The sequence below is a fragment of the Agelaius tricolor genome, unplaced genomic scaffold (assembly GCF_023055355.1).
Source record: "Agelaius tricolor isolate 1412-34295 unplaced genomic scaffold, bAgeTri1.0.p SCAF_16, whole genome shotgun sequence".
Lineage (NCBI taxonomy): Eukaryota > Metazoa > Chordata > Aves > Passeriformes > Icteridae > Agelaius > Agelaius tricolor.
The window spans coordinates 18,391,803-18,404,817 of record NW_027269276.1 but is presented as its reverse complement, the minus strand read 5'-3'; the positions used below and the strand labels follow the sequence as shown (position 1 = coordinate 18,404,817).

General features: G+C 53.5%; 3 protein-coding genes and 1 non-coding gene across 9 annotated transcripts in view; 1 reads left to right on the top strand and 3 right to left on the bottom strand.

Annotated features, from left to right (window-relative positions):
• Window positions 1-715: 715 nt before the first annotated feature.
• On the top strand, window positions 716-6,744 carry TERB2 (telomere repeat binding bouquet formation protein 2). 2 transcript variants are annotated; one of them, XM_071441969.1, is made up of 7 exons: window positions 716-882; window positions 1,313-1,394; window positions 2,818-2,963; window positions 3,834-3,892; window positions 6,055-6,143; window positions 6,249-6,337; window positions 6,407-6,744. In XM_071441969.1, the coding sequence occupies exons 1-7, from the start codon at window positions 819-821 to the stop codon at window positions 6,547-6,549; spliced, it is 672 nt and encodes a 223-aa protein (XP_071298070.1). In that variant the 5' UTR covers window positions 716-818; the 3' UTR covers window positions 6,550-6,744. The 2 variants fall into 2 exon arrangements, with proteins under 2 accessions (XP_071298070.1, XP_071298069.1); XM_071441968.1 differs by lacking the exons at window positions 716-882; window positions 1,313-1,394; window positions 2,818-2,963 and having other exon boundaries at window positions 2,974-3,892; window positions 6,249-6,479.
• Window positions 6,745-7,228: 484 nt separating this feature from the next.
• RPS17 (ribosomal protein S17) lies at window positions 7,229-9,917 on the bottom strand. The gene is made up of 5 exons (XM_071441970.1): window positions 9,761-9,917; window positions 9,403-9,554; window positions 8,843-8,948; window positions 7,742-7,807; window positions 7,229-7,353 (listed from the first exon to the last, which is right to left on the bottom strand). The coding sequence occupies exons 1-5, from the start codon at window positions 9,761-9,763 to the stop codon at window positions 7,273-7,275; spliced, it is 408 nt and encodes a 135-aa protein (XP_071298071.1). The 5' UTR covers window positions 9,764-9,917; the 3' UTR covers window positions 7,229-7,272.
• Window positions 9,120-9,248, bottom strand: LOC139597089 (small nucleolar RNA SNORA71). The gene has a single exon (XR_011681505.1). It is a non-coding gene; the product is annotated as a small nucleolar RNA SNORA71 (small nucleolar RNA).
• A 673-nt stretch (window positions 9,918-10,590) lies between the features above and the next one.
• CPEB1 (cytoplasmic polyadenylation element binding protein 1) overlaps window positions 10,591-13,015 on the bottom strand; it is a 32,627-nt gene continuing 30,202 nt past the window's right edge. For all 5 annotated transcript variants that reach the window (XM_071441962.1, XM_071441966.1, XM_071441967.1 and 2 more), the window contains exons 10-11: window positions 12,747-12,827; window positions 10,591-12,066 (exon numbers count right to left, since the gene is read on the bottom strand). In XM_071441962.1, the coding sequence (XP_071298063.1) occupies window positions 11,956-12,066; window positions 12,747-12,827 (192 nt within the window). In that variant the 3' untranslated portion in view covers window positions 10,591-11,955. The remainder of the gene's footprint in view (window positions 12,067-12,746; window positions 12,828-13,015) is intronic.

Sequence of the window (13,015 nt, the reverse complement as noted above, 5' to 3'; positions counted from 1 at the left end):
CCTTGCTGAGCTGCTGCTGCTGGCAACAGTTCCCAGGGGATGGGTGATGCTGAGGGATATCTTGGGAAGCTTCAAGCATGAAACAAGCCTCATTTGTGCTTTATGAAACAAAAGCAATTTTTCTGTAAGCAGTTTCTGGAATCAGCAAAATGCAAGGGTTTCTCTGAGAAAAGCTTCTAGGAGAACAAGGATCGAGTCCAACTCCTAACTCTGCACGGGACACCCCAAAACCCCGCCCTGTGCCTCAGAGTGTTGTCCAAGTGCCCTTTGAGCTCTGTCAGGCCAGTGCCCGGTCAGGCTGTGGGGGAAGAACCTTTCCCTAATATCCAACTTAAAGTTCCCTGTCGCAGCTTCAGCCCTTCTCCCTCTCGCCGGGTTTTCCCACCACCGCTTCCCCTCACGGCCGTTCCCGCCCTCATTTCCCCTCACGGCCGTTCCCGCCTCCTTTCCAGCCCCTCAGGGCCGTTCCGCTCAGGGCGGTTCCCGCCTCCCCCCAGCCCCTCACGGCCGCTCCCGCCATCGTCTCCCCTCAAGGCGGTTCCCGCCTCCTTTCCACCCCCTCACGGCCGTTCCCGCCCTCGTTTGCCCTCAGGGAGGTTCCCGCCTCCTTTCCGCCTCCTCACGGCCGTTCCCGCCCTCCTTTCCCCTCAGGGCGGTTCCTGTCTCCTTTCCAGCTCCTCACGGCCGTTCTCCTCAGGGCGGTTCCTGTCTCCTTTCCACCTCCTCACGGCCGTTCTCCTCAGGGCGGTTCCTGTCTCCTTCCCAGCTCCTCACGGCCGTTCCCTCTCTCGGCTCCTCCCCGGGCGGCTCCCGCCGCGATGTTCCGCGGACACCGAGCTTGGTTCTCGCAGAGCGTCAGCCCTGGCCCGCGGGGGCTCTGGGGTGAGGGGGCCAGACCGCGGCCAAGTCCAGGGGAGCCCCGGGGCACGGAGCGGGCAGGGATCTGCGGGGGAATGGGCAGGGGGACGGTCCTGTCACCGCCCAGGGGGAATTAGGAGGGGAGCACAGCCCACCCATCATTCCTCAGCAGGGCACAGCAGTGGGGGCACAGCCCTGTCACCCCTTCGTGGGACTGAGACCCACACAACAGGGCAGAACAAGAGTTAGGCCAATCCACGGTGCGCCCACACTGAGGAAAAGCCCTGACCAACCCTCAGGGGAGCAATGGGCATCCCACAGCCGTGGCGAGCTGTCACAGCTTCCACTTCAGGGCCAAGCTCTGCAGCTCCACAAGCAGCTGTCCCCTCCCCGGGTCACCCCGAGGTGGGAACCCCGGGATGCCCTCGCTCACCTGGCTCCCTGTCCCCGGCAGCCGACGGCGGCGGGACCATCGCCCACTGGCTGGATGCCGACTACCTCTTCAGCAGCGATGCTGCCCACCCCGACACCCGCAGGTGGGCACAGGAGCTTTAATGTATTTAGTGAAAAGTATTTCATGGATATTGACATCCTAGTGACTGTGAGAGCACCAAAATTCAAGGGTGTGTTTTTAAAGTCATGGCGTGGATCTGCCATTGGCCAGTGGGCTCAGGAAAACTCACACCCACACTAAGCTATAGATAGACAGAATAGAGAAAAACCATCCATGGGTTGAGAATGGCTTAACTGTGATATAAATTAAATTAATTGTGCTGGTTTCTTGCTGGCTGTGAGTTATCTGCTGGAAAATCAGCATCTGAAACAGAGGTGACACAATTCCCAAGAAGGAACCTGGTGCTAAAAAGCCAATGTGAATTAATGCTAAAAGGAAGCACTGGGTTAAAAATGGACAGAAAAGGACTGAAATGCTTAATTAAAAAAAAAAGAGAGTTATGGAACATTTGTACATATATAAGGAAAGTCTTAAGGATCTTTCTCGCTTCCTCAATATCAGTGAGTATTTGTATTTATTCATTATTTAGTCATGTAAACATATGTATGGGGAAAGAAGCTGCGATATTTCCCTTAGGCTTTGCTAGGCTGAATTAAGTAGTTTCTCTAACATACCAGTGCTTAAAACTGCCTTTGAATTTTGGAATCTTTCAGCCACCTGCTCCAGCTAAGCGAGGGGAATTCTAGTAAACACAGAATAACAGCTTTTCTTCTGTAACAATGTGCTGCCAGACCAGCCTGCTCCCCCAGGAGAATTCTGGATAATTTATTTATATATATTTATATTTTTATATTTTTATATTTGTATTTTTATTTATTTATACTTATTTATATTTATATATGTATACTATATTATATAGAGAGTATACTGTAGCATATATATAGTATATATAGTATATATGATATATACTATATTTAAACATATATATACTATTACTATATATAAAATTATATATATATTCAAAATACATTGAATATATATATATTCAATGTATATTTTTAGATAGTTCCTTGTGAAAAAATGCAATCATTATACACATCCTTAAACCGAGAAAACAAGATTTAATTCCTCTCTAAGGAGGACAGTGATGGCTGGAGCACCCTCCACCTCCACTTCCTCGCTCAGCTGTGTGAGCAGGAACCAGTGTGGTGAAGGATAATTGTAGAAAAATCCTGTCTTTGCCCTCCCCTAAGCAGTTTCACCTCAAGAGCAGAGTGGGACTGTGTAATCCCTAAAAATACATTACCCTGATCCCTCCTCCAGGCTGCCCCTGGGAGGTGCTGGCAGCCACCACATGACTGGTAGAGTCTCACAGGTAGAAAATCACAGAAAATTAGGTGCTTTTGGCAAAAAAAATCAGAGCAAATTTCATGACAACATCCCTCTAAACGTTTTCATTTTGGTTTGCTTTCTCTTTGGAAACCAGCTCTCTTTCTCTCTTCCAGCATACACGAGAGTCTCAGTTACCTGGAGGGCAAAGCCACGGTCTTTCACTCCTGTTACCTCTCAGTGTGTGCGAGCACCCGAGCTGCAGAGAGGCCCTCGGTGGTTCTGGGCCACTTTGTCCTGCCCCCTGCCTGCCTGCATGAAGGTCAGGCAAAAACAATCATCTGGGGATATTTTCCCGTGGAAATCCCCCATGAGTACAGCCTTGGTACTGACAGTTGTTTGTCTGCAGGGAGGGACTTTTCCTTCTGTTTGGGAGTGGCTCTTCCTCCCAGAGGACAGAGTATGGTCCATCTGTTATCACAGAATGGCTTGACCTTGAACATTCCCAGGGATGGGGCAGCCACAGTTGCTCTGGGAGACCTGTGCCAGGCCCTCACCACCCTCACAGGGAAGAATTTCTTCCCAGCATCCCATCTAACTCTGCTCTCTGTCAGTTTGAAGCCTTTTCCCTTTGTCCTGGCACTTCAGGCCCTCGTCCCCAGTCCCTCTCCAGCTCTCCTGGAGCCCCTTCAGGCCCTGGCAGGGGCCCTGAGGTTTCCCTGGAGCTTCTCTAGTCCAGGTGAGCAGCCCCAGCTCTCCCAGCCTGGCTCCAGAGCAGAGGGGCTCCAGCCCTTGGAACATCTCTGTGACCTCCTCTGGACTGGCTCCAACAGCTCCGTGTCCCTCAGCTGTTGGGGAGCCCAGAGCTGGAGGAGCACTGCTGCTCCTGAGAGGGCCAGAGGGCCAGAATCCTCCCCTCTCCTGCTGCCCACACTGTGGGATGAGCCCAGGACACATGGAAGCTCACATCCACGAGCTTCTCATCCACCAACACCCCCAAGTTCTCCTCAGGGCTGCTTTCAACTCACCCTTGCCCACCCTGAATTTGTGCTTGGGATTGCCCTGGCCCAGGGGCAGGACCTTGCATTTGGGCTTGTCCCTAGAGGCACCTGCAGGGCATCACACTGGCAGCAAGTGCCAGAGTTCTGGTTTTTGGTGCTCTCCCAGTCACTAGTTTTGTTGTTCTTGTCAGAAATCAGAAGGAAGATTGGCCGGTTTATATGGGAGAAGGCAGATACCCTTGAAGAACAGGTAAGATGAAAAATTTGTACTACACATGTATGTGCTGGAGGATGAGCTTGTGCTGAGCAGGGAGCTTGCACAGGAATTCAGGGGAAAAAAGAGCCTATATAATTTTTGGGAAAAGGGGCAGGCAACTCAGGAAGCATTTAAAGATGTTTTTAGGTCATGCAGAAAGAAGAAAATTAGAGGTGAAAGCTTGGTTAGAACTTAATCTGGCCACCTCTGTAAAGGATAATATTTTTATAAATTATATATATAAAAGGAGGACCAAGGAAAACCTCTATTCTTTATTGCAGTGTCCATCACCAAGGACTAGGAAAAGGCTGAGGTACTTCCCACCTCCTTTGCCTCAGTCTTCAGCACTAAGACTGAATCAGTCTTAGTTGGATCAGGACAAATGGCCCCCTGAGGTGGTAGACAGGCATGGGGAGCAGAATGGACCCCCAGGAATCCAGGAGGAGGCAGTCACTGCCCTGCTGTGCCACTTAGATGCTCACAAGGGCCTGGATGGGATCCATCCCAGGGTGATGAGGGAGCTGGAGGAAGAGCTTGCCAAGCTGCTGTCCATCATTTATCACTAGTGCTGGCTCACTGGGGAGGTCCCAGATGACAAGGGACAATGTGACACCCATCCACAAGAAGGGCTGGAAGGAGGGTCTAGGAATTAAGAGATCTTTCACTGTGACCAGTGGCAGGGAAGGTTATGGAGCAGATCACCTCAAGTGCCATCACCTGGCACATCCAGGAAAACCAAGGGATCAGACCCAGCCAGCATGGCTTTAGGAGAGGCAGGTCCTACCTGACCAACCTGATTTCCTTTCATGACAAGGGGATCCACCTGGATGAAGGAAAGGCTGTGATGTTCCTACCTGGATGTCAGCAAAGCCTTTGACACCATTTCCCACAGCATCTCCTGGAGAACTGCAGCCCACAGCGGGGACAGTTGGTGTCTGGTCACCAGTGGTGTCCCCCAGGGATCATTGTTGGGCCCAGGCCTGTTCAACACCACTCTTGAAGATCTGAGTGAGGGGACTGAGTCCACCCCTGGCAGACAGACAGGTGACACCTGAGTCACAAGCTGAGTGGCAGTGTGGTTCTACTGGACGCTAGGAAGGCTCTGCTGAGGGACCTGGACAGGATGGATCAATGGACCAGGGTCACCTCTAGGAGGGTCAACAAGGTCAAGGTCTGGGTCCTGCACTTTGGCCACAATAACCCCTGCAGAGCTACAGAATGAGAGGAGTGGCTGGAAAGCAGCCCGGCAAGAAAGGTCCTGGGAGTGCTGATCAACAGCAGCTGAACATGAGCCCAGGTGGCCAAGAATGCCAGTGGCACCTGGCCTGTGTGGCCAGCAGGACCAGGAAGTGAATTTTTCCCCTGTACTGGGCACTGCTGAGGCCCCAGCTTGAGTGCTGTGTCCAGTTCTGGACCCCCTCAATTCAATTCAAGGACATTTTGGTGCTGGAGAAGGCCCAGAGAAGGAACTGAGCCAGGGAAGGGTCTGGAGCACCAGGAGGGAGCTGGGGGGGCTCAGCCTGGAGAAAAGGAGGCTCAGGGCTGTGCACAACTCCCTGACAGGAGGGGGCAGCTAGGGGACTGCTCCCAGGGACCAAGGGACAGAATGAGAGGACACTGCCTTAAGCTGCACCAGGAGAGGTTTATGTTGCACATCAGAAAGAATTTTTCCCAGAAGGGATGACTAGGCACTGGAATGGGCTGCCCAGCATGACTGGATGTGGCACTCAGTGCTCTGGTCTGCTTGGGAAGGTGCTGACTGGTCACTGGTTGGACCTGATGGTCTTTTCCAACCTGATCTGATTCCTTGTGCCCGCTGTGCTGTGTCCCTCCCTGCATGACATCCTGAGGGGGACAGCAGTGGAAGGACTGTCTGCCTTGCTCAGACACATCCAGTCTCCCAGTAGTGTGCTGTTCCAGGGATTCCAATTGCCACAGGCTGAGCTCAGCCCTTTGGTCTGGTGTTTTCCTTCCCCATGTCACTGCCCACTCTCCTCTCAAAGCAACTTCCCAGCATTTTTGAAGCAGGAATGCCCTTAAATTTAAAATTGAACTCTGAATTATACTTGAAATCATAAACCCTAAGAATCCATGCACCAGGTGTCTGCAGGTGACCCAGGGACAATTTAAATTCATTCTTCTGCTGATATTCACAGCCCAATGAAAATCTGACAGAGGAACCAGAAGCAGCAAGAAATAGCTGTGAGGAAAAATCAGAGGAGGAAGTGCTAGACCTGGCTGAAAGGTATTTTCCTATCTTGGGTGGTGGGATTTGGATACACCTCCAATTCCATGCAATCCTAACACATAGGAACTAACACACAGATTTTTTTTTCCCCTCCTAATACAGCAGTGAAGAAACAGAGTCTGAAGCACCTACCCAGGGAGAATTTCCATGCCGTGCCCTCCAGGAATACCCAATAAATAACATGGTGACAGGTAAATAAATCCACCTGGAAAGGGCTGCAGATGGAGCAGGGACTCAGTGAGCCCATTCTCCCTCCACAGGCTATGCCTCTGCACGGGACATGAAGAAATACGAGGGGGAACTCCACGACTTTATCCCCGGCACCTTGGGCTATGCAGTGTACTGGGTTCAAAGCAAATGCAGCATTTACTGTGAGAAGGCCAAAATGAAGAGGAAATGTTAAGGAACAGGTGGCTGGAGCAGCAGAAACTTCAATGTAAGAGCTGCCAGATGATTTATGAATTATCCCACCACAGCTCAGAGCATTCAATGTGTTAAGTACTGGCTACAGTTATAGCAGTATTTGCTTCTTTAAATAACTACTTAAACTAAATTTCACAACAAACATAAATACAGACATTTTTCCCCAAAACACAAATATTTTCTTTTTGTTGTGGGGCTGTAGGGAGTGTGGTGGTTTAAGCTGTGTTTTAACTAGTTTAAGCAAATTTTTCTTGGAGGGACAATCCAAGGAGGGACATCTTACTTTCATTTAATTAAAGAATTTTAAGACTTTTTCCCTTTTGTTTAAGCACTTGGAAATGACCAATAGAGTTGCAAAAACAACTTTTATTGTGGTACAGCCTGATCCTTGGGCTGTCCACTTGGAGGAAGCACAGAAAAACCTAGGACAGGCTCCCACAAGCTCCAAGGAGCCACCATGGTTGTTCTCCCACTGCCCCAAAGGCAGGAGAGCCTCTAAAATTAAACAGCTTTGCACCTCACACCCCAAACTGCCAGGAAAGAGCCCAAAAAGATGCTGGTATGCACAAAGGTGTGAGTCCTCTGCATGCTCCAATGTGGCACCCCAAGGACCCACCCTCCCTTATCCCTTGGGTGTCTAAAGACCAGGCAGGCTGAGATGGTTTCCTCACGTTTATTGGAAAAGCGACACACAGGGACAGACTCAGAGCGCTCCTCGGGGCGTCTTGAAGTTCATTCCCACTGTAGGCTGTGTCACCTGCAGGTTGGACAGGCTGCCAAAATCCTGGAAAACAGCACAGCAACAATGGGATCAGTCACAGCATCCTGCCCACTGACAGTGGAGGCAAGTTCCTCCGGGGAGGTGTAGGAAGGGGGAAGGTGCTGTGGCAGCACAAAGGATGGACCAAGGTCTCCTAAGAAGGGGAGACCACCCTGCAGCAGAGATTGACTCCTTGGTGAGGGAATCATCAGAATGGAGGGCAAGGAACACCCCCCCCCTGCTGGTGGCAGAGCCCCCAAGCCTCTGCCCTTCCAAAAGCCATACATGAACTGATCCTCCCACAGGACCCCGGGCAGAGGGACACCCTTGACACCATCCAGCCACTCAGGGCAGCAGCAGCTGTGCCAGGGATATGCCAGCAGCTGGGCAGGGAACACTTGTGGCCACTCACCAGGAGCTTCAGCATTTCCTTGGTGTCTGGGTCCACTTCAATGATCTCCTGGTCAAGGGCAGAGACCTGGGGACAGAGGGGAGAGAAAAAGTGTGATTGATAAAGCCCCACAACAACCTGAATGTCACCACAGCCACTCTGGTCTCATCCCACTGCTGTGGGGAGCAGTTCCAGCAGCAGAGCCAGGAGCATCCTGGTGGAACACAGCTTTCCTGACTGAACACTTCAAGAGGCCACTGGCAGTAGAGGGAAAAGCCTGATTTATGGCAATCTTTGGAAACTGAGGCCCAACCTGCTCCAGGCCAAGGCTGCCGAGGAGCTGGTGTTGGACCCTCAACTGCACCAGTCTGGGCAGTCATCAGTGACACAAGGCCACCACAGTGCCAACAACACCCGTGCTCTCCTGCTCTTTACTCCCAGCTAAACTCCCTCCAGTCCTCTCCAGACCCCAAAAACTCCACCTCCACAGGTTTCCTTCCCCAAGAGCTATGTAACACCAGGATTTTTCTAAGAAACCACAAACAGCACAGGTTTTGTGTGCTGACACTGCACCAACAGCTGCAGCATTGACATTCCTTCGCTGTAACCCCTCTCTGGTGCCAGCACAGAAACCAGCAGCTCTGCCAGGAGCTGACTGGGAAAATCTGGGAAAAGGGCAAGATGTGCTGTGCCTGAAGATTACAGGATTTAGGAACAACAGGATCACATTCCTGGAACAAGGGAAGCCCTCCTGGACCACCTCACCCAGGTGACAGGTGAGATCTTGAGCTCACCCAAACAGAGGGTTAAGGCAAGGGTTTTTTACCAAAACTTCCCTCTGGGGATTCCAGCTACAAGGCAGGTTTTCAACCGTTCTGAAATATCATCCTGCTTCCCATCAAATTTCTTTTTTCCCAAATTTTAAGTTAGGAAAACCAAACCATGAGAAGCCAGCTGTCCTTCCTGTCCCAGGTGGCAGCTTTAGAGGGATCCACCTCAGCCCCCTTGATCCAAACTCTCCTCAGCTCCTCCTGGCTGGGGGTTTGTTTTAAAGAAATTTGGGAGCATTTCTGGAGATCCAGCGAGGCAGGACGGAGCGAGATGGGGAAGCTGGAGCCTCACCTCTGGGACGTAGTTATCCCTCCTCTCCCTCTCCTCCTCCTGCAGTTTGATGGAGATGCCGCGGACAGGGCCCCTCTGGATTCGCTTCATCAGGTGGGTGACATACCTGCGGGGACACGGGGGTGTCCTGGGCTTTCCCGAGGTTCATGGCACCCTTCCCCACACCCCAAATCCCGGAACCACAGCAGGATGAGGACAGCTGTCACCATCTACCCCGGCAATGTCCCATCACTCACCCTGGCATCATCCCATCACCTCCAGAGGATCAGAGACAAATTGTCCGACAGCAACAGGGTTTGGGGGAGACACATACACCCCCCAAACACGGGAAAACTCTCGCTCTCCTCTCCCTGCACTATCAATGACCCGGCCACAGGCGGGACCGTAATCACTTTCGAATGCAGGAATGCCCACGCCGTGCCCGAATCCCCCAGGCCCTTCCGATGCCCAACCCCCCCGGGACACCCCCAGCTGCCCGAAGCCCATCCGGGGCCCCGCGGTGCCCGAACCCCCCGCGACCCTCCGGTGTCCCAAGCCCACCCGGGCCCGCAGTGCCTCACCCCGCAATCTTGTTGCGCAGCTTCTTGCTGGGGATGATGGCGATCTCCTCGCACACGCGCTTGTTGGTGTGGAAGTCATTCCCTAGGCGTGTGTAATACTTCTCGATGATCACCCGCGCCGCTTTCTTCACCGTCTTCGTCCGAACGCGTCCCTAACGCGGGGTGGACGGAAGGGCCGCCGGTCAGGCTCCGCCGAGCCCAGGCCCAGCGCCCCCCGGCCCCCCTTCCCCAGCCATCCCGGGCTCTCACCGCCCCCACTGCCCCTCGCCCCGGTCCCCTCCAGTCCCCACCGCCGCTCCCCGCCGCGGGGGCGCGGGCCCGCCCGAGGATGGCGGCGGATGGCGGGACCCGGACTCACCATGTCGGCGGCAGCCGCGGAAAAAGAGCGGAGGGTGGCGGGAGGCGCCGGAAGCCAGCGGCGCTCACCGCGCCCCCTGGCGGCTCGGAGGGTTCCAGCAGAGGTGGGAGCGGCGGGCGGGGCCGAGCCCAGGCGGGAGCGGCCTGAGGCGGGAGCGGCCCGAGGGGCTCCCGCACCGCCCCGCGGCCCGGAACAGGATGGAGCAACCCAGGAAGGGAAGTGGAGAGAGCGGCGGTGCCAGCGGCACCGGCCCCTCCCACAGCTGGCCCTGAGAGAGGACACGGAGCAGCCGCCAACTCGCAGCCCCCCGCCCCAGAGGAGGAGGGGTGAGCACAAGGCTGCTGCAGAGTCAGCGCTGTGGGACGGGGAAGGAGCCAGAGCCTGCCCTGCTCCAGGGACACCGGGCACACACGGTGGCCGCTGTGGCAGCCTCAGTCCAACTCGGCCCAGCCCCACAGAGAGGAGCCTTGGATCCCTCTCCCCTCCCAGCCCTGCAGGAGCAGCACCGCCCCTGCCACAGTGGGAGAACACAGGGCAGCACAGGCCCCTCTATCAGCCTCATTAACTTCTTGTTGCAATTAGGGAGCTCCGGCTGGAGCCTAGGGGCCTGCAGGGACCTCAGGTAAATGGGATCTAAAAATGCATTGCCCAGCATACAGAGCTCCCTTCCCAGCTGAGTCACCCACCAACAGCATCCACAATTCATAGCTCCATCCATCCCCTCTCCCCAAACCACATCCATACCTTCCTCCACACCTCCAGGGAGTGACAGATACCACGGCCTGTGAGGTGCAGAGATCTCCCAAGAAGCACACAAGGCACAAGAAATATTTTTTTTTTTGCTGCAACGTGTTTATTATGTGCCAAAAACTACACCACAGCTTACTCCACACGTCTGTAGGAGAGTGCAGTCTTGCCTGCATATACTACAATGAGGTAGAGACTTCACACACAGCTTCACAAAACCCCACAAAGAGCAGCTGGGATATGCAACAATGCAACATCAGCTCAGCAGGAAAGAAAAAAAAAATAATCATAGTAAAGAGGGAGAAATTATGACACTGGTTCTTTGGCACACAGCTTCCAATAGAGGGGAAAGTAACAAAATAATAATGATCAGCATAATTAAGGTCTCAAATCCCAGCAGCAGCATTTCAGTCGACTGCACTGATACTCCAAACATCTCGGGAAGGAAAGGAAAATTACTTGTCCCCTCTAAGAGAAAGGGCTCCCAGGAACCTTCATCGTCCACCAAAACGCAGCCCTTTTTTAGCTTGTTACAAAAGAAAAGGTAAGTCCTGTGACTTTGTGTGATTAAAAACCTCTATCAACCCCCCATAAGTGCAACTTAAAAAAGTGCAACAAACTATTTAAAACTATATACAGCAGCTCAGAGATCCTCATCCCATCCAGTTTCAAATCCAAAAACAAAAAAAAGCCCGGCCTGTCCCGTTGCAAACCCCTGGATTTACAACGTCCTGCCATCAGCCCCCAGACACAAATTGCAATAATGTTAAAAGCTGCCAGGAAAAGAAAAAAATCTCTCATTTCAAACGACTTAAAAACTGTTTTTAAGAGTGTAAAAAGGAACTCGTAAAAACCCTCGAGCGTAAAATATGAAATATGATTTGGTTTAAATGAAGAGCAAAGTCTCCTTGTTGTTACAGTAAAAAACGCCAGCTGAACACCCAGGTCACACCATCCAGGTGGGGGTAAATGAATGGAAAGGCACTGTATGGCAACGGCAAAACAATGACCAATGAGACCTGCGCTCTCTCCACCAGTATTGCAAGGAATGTAAAAAAGCGCCTTTAAAAAATAAAAAAACCAGGGCGGGGGCGCCTGCGGCGACGCCCCCGCGACACATGGCCCTTGGTTGGTTGGGTTTATTTGTTTTCAATTTTTGCTTCTCGTCAGCAAACCAGGAACCAAAGTCTGGGAACTGCAGAATGGCTTGAGGGGCACTCCCCCCCTCAAAACACCCCCAAACAAACCCCAACAAAACTCACTGTGCATTAGTGCAGAAACAAAAAGACCAGCAAGTGCAAACATGAATGTAAGATTTTTGTTTTTTCCCCATCAGTCCTCAGGAAGAACGTTCCCAGCCGGGCCTGGCTCCGGCGGGCGCTGCTGCGCTCTCCTCGTGGCAGGCTCTCCCAGGACTCTGCCCGTGCCAGCCCCGGGCCCGGTGCCCCTTAGCTGGAGTCCCGGTTCTTCTGGTTGCGCATCAGCGGGCGGTGGTGGCGCAGGACCTCCATGGAGTGCTGCCAGTGCCAGCACGAGCGGCAGAAGTACTTGAAGCAGATCTGTGGGCAGAGCACAGGGGTGGGTGACACCAGCAGAGCCACTCCTCCCCTTCACCCCTGCCTGGTTTTGCAGCCCCCATCAGCACAGTGGATCCGTGGGTTGGACAGGGGAATGCCAGCGATGCTGTGGAGGGCCTGGTGTGCCCAGCTTCCATCTTTTGAATAGGTTTGAAAATCAGGGACTGGGCACTGGGGCAGTAGCTGGGCTCTGCCAGGGCTCCCATCACTCCCACAGCATTCCTGCCCCCTGCTCTGCAGGAAGCTGCCAGAGCCCATCCAAGCTCCTCTGCCTGCAGCCAGAGTTCCCCGTGCCTCAGCCAGCCCCAGGGGCATGCACCCCAAACCCCAGCCCATCATGGCTCACAGAGCAGCAGCCTCCCCTCCCCTCAGGGGCACCAGTCACTCCCACACTAGGTGCCAGTGCTGCCACAGCACCAGCAAACTGCAGCACCCATGGCTCAAAGCCAGCTGGACATTGCCTGCCTAGGCCTCCTGGCAAGCACCAGCACTGCCCTCTCCAGGAGGGCTGCACCTCCTCCAAAACAAGGTCACCCTCCCAGCTGAGCCCCATCTTGCCCACTGGGGAAGAACCAGTGTTATATATCCCCAAAACCCAGCAGCGGGGCCTGCTCCTTCTCAAGAAAACCCCAGAGCACAGGCTGCAGGAGAACTGGCCTTACCTGGTCTCTACAGAAGAATGGACCAGGCTGGGCATTGCACACTTGGCACATGGAGTCCTCCAGGTATGGGTCGATCTGAACCTGCAGGAGAACCAGGCAGTGGGCATGGAGCAGCACCTTTCCCTGGTACCTCAAATCCACCCCCAGCAGCACCCCAAGGGCTGGCAGAGCAGCAGTCCCACTTCCCACTGCTTGGGCAGGAATATGGGGCAGGCTCCAGAACACTGGTGCTCCCAGCAGTACCACCCATCATGCACACCCCTCCCTGG

Coding starts and splice junctions, on each gene's coding strand:
- TERB2 (XM_071441968.1), top strand. CDS start 3,104: ATGGTCCATCTGTTATCACAGAATGGCTTGACCTTGAACATTCCCAGG. Junction 3,893..6,054: donor CAGATACCCTTGAAGAACAG/GTAAGATGAAAA, acceptor TGATATTCACAG/CCCAATGAAAATCTGACAGA. Junction 6,144..6,248: donor GTGCTAGACCTGGCTGAAAG/GTATTTTCCTAT, acceptor CTCCTAATACAG/CAGTGAAGAAACAGAGTCTG.
- RPS17 (XM_071441970.1), bottom strand. Junction 8,949..9,402: donor CTGCGCAACAAGATTGCGGG/GTGAGGCACTGC, acceptor GTGTCCCCGCAG/GTATGTCACCCACCTGATGA. Junction 7,354..7,741: donor AGGAAATGCTGAAGCTCCTG/GTGAGTGGCCAC, acceptor GCTGTTTTCCAG/GATTTTGGCAGCCTGTCCAA.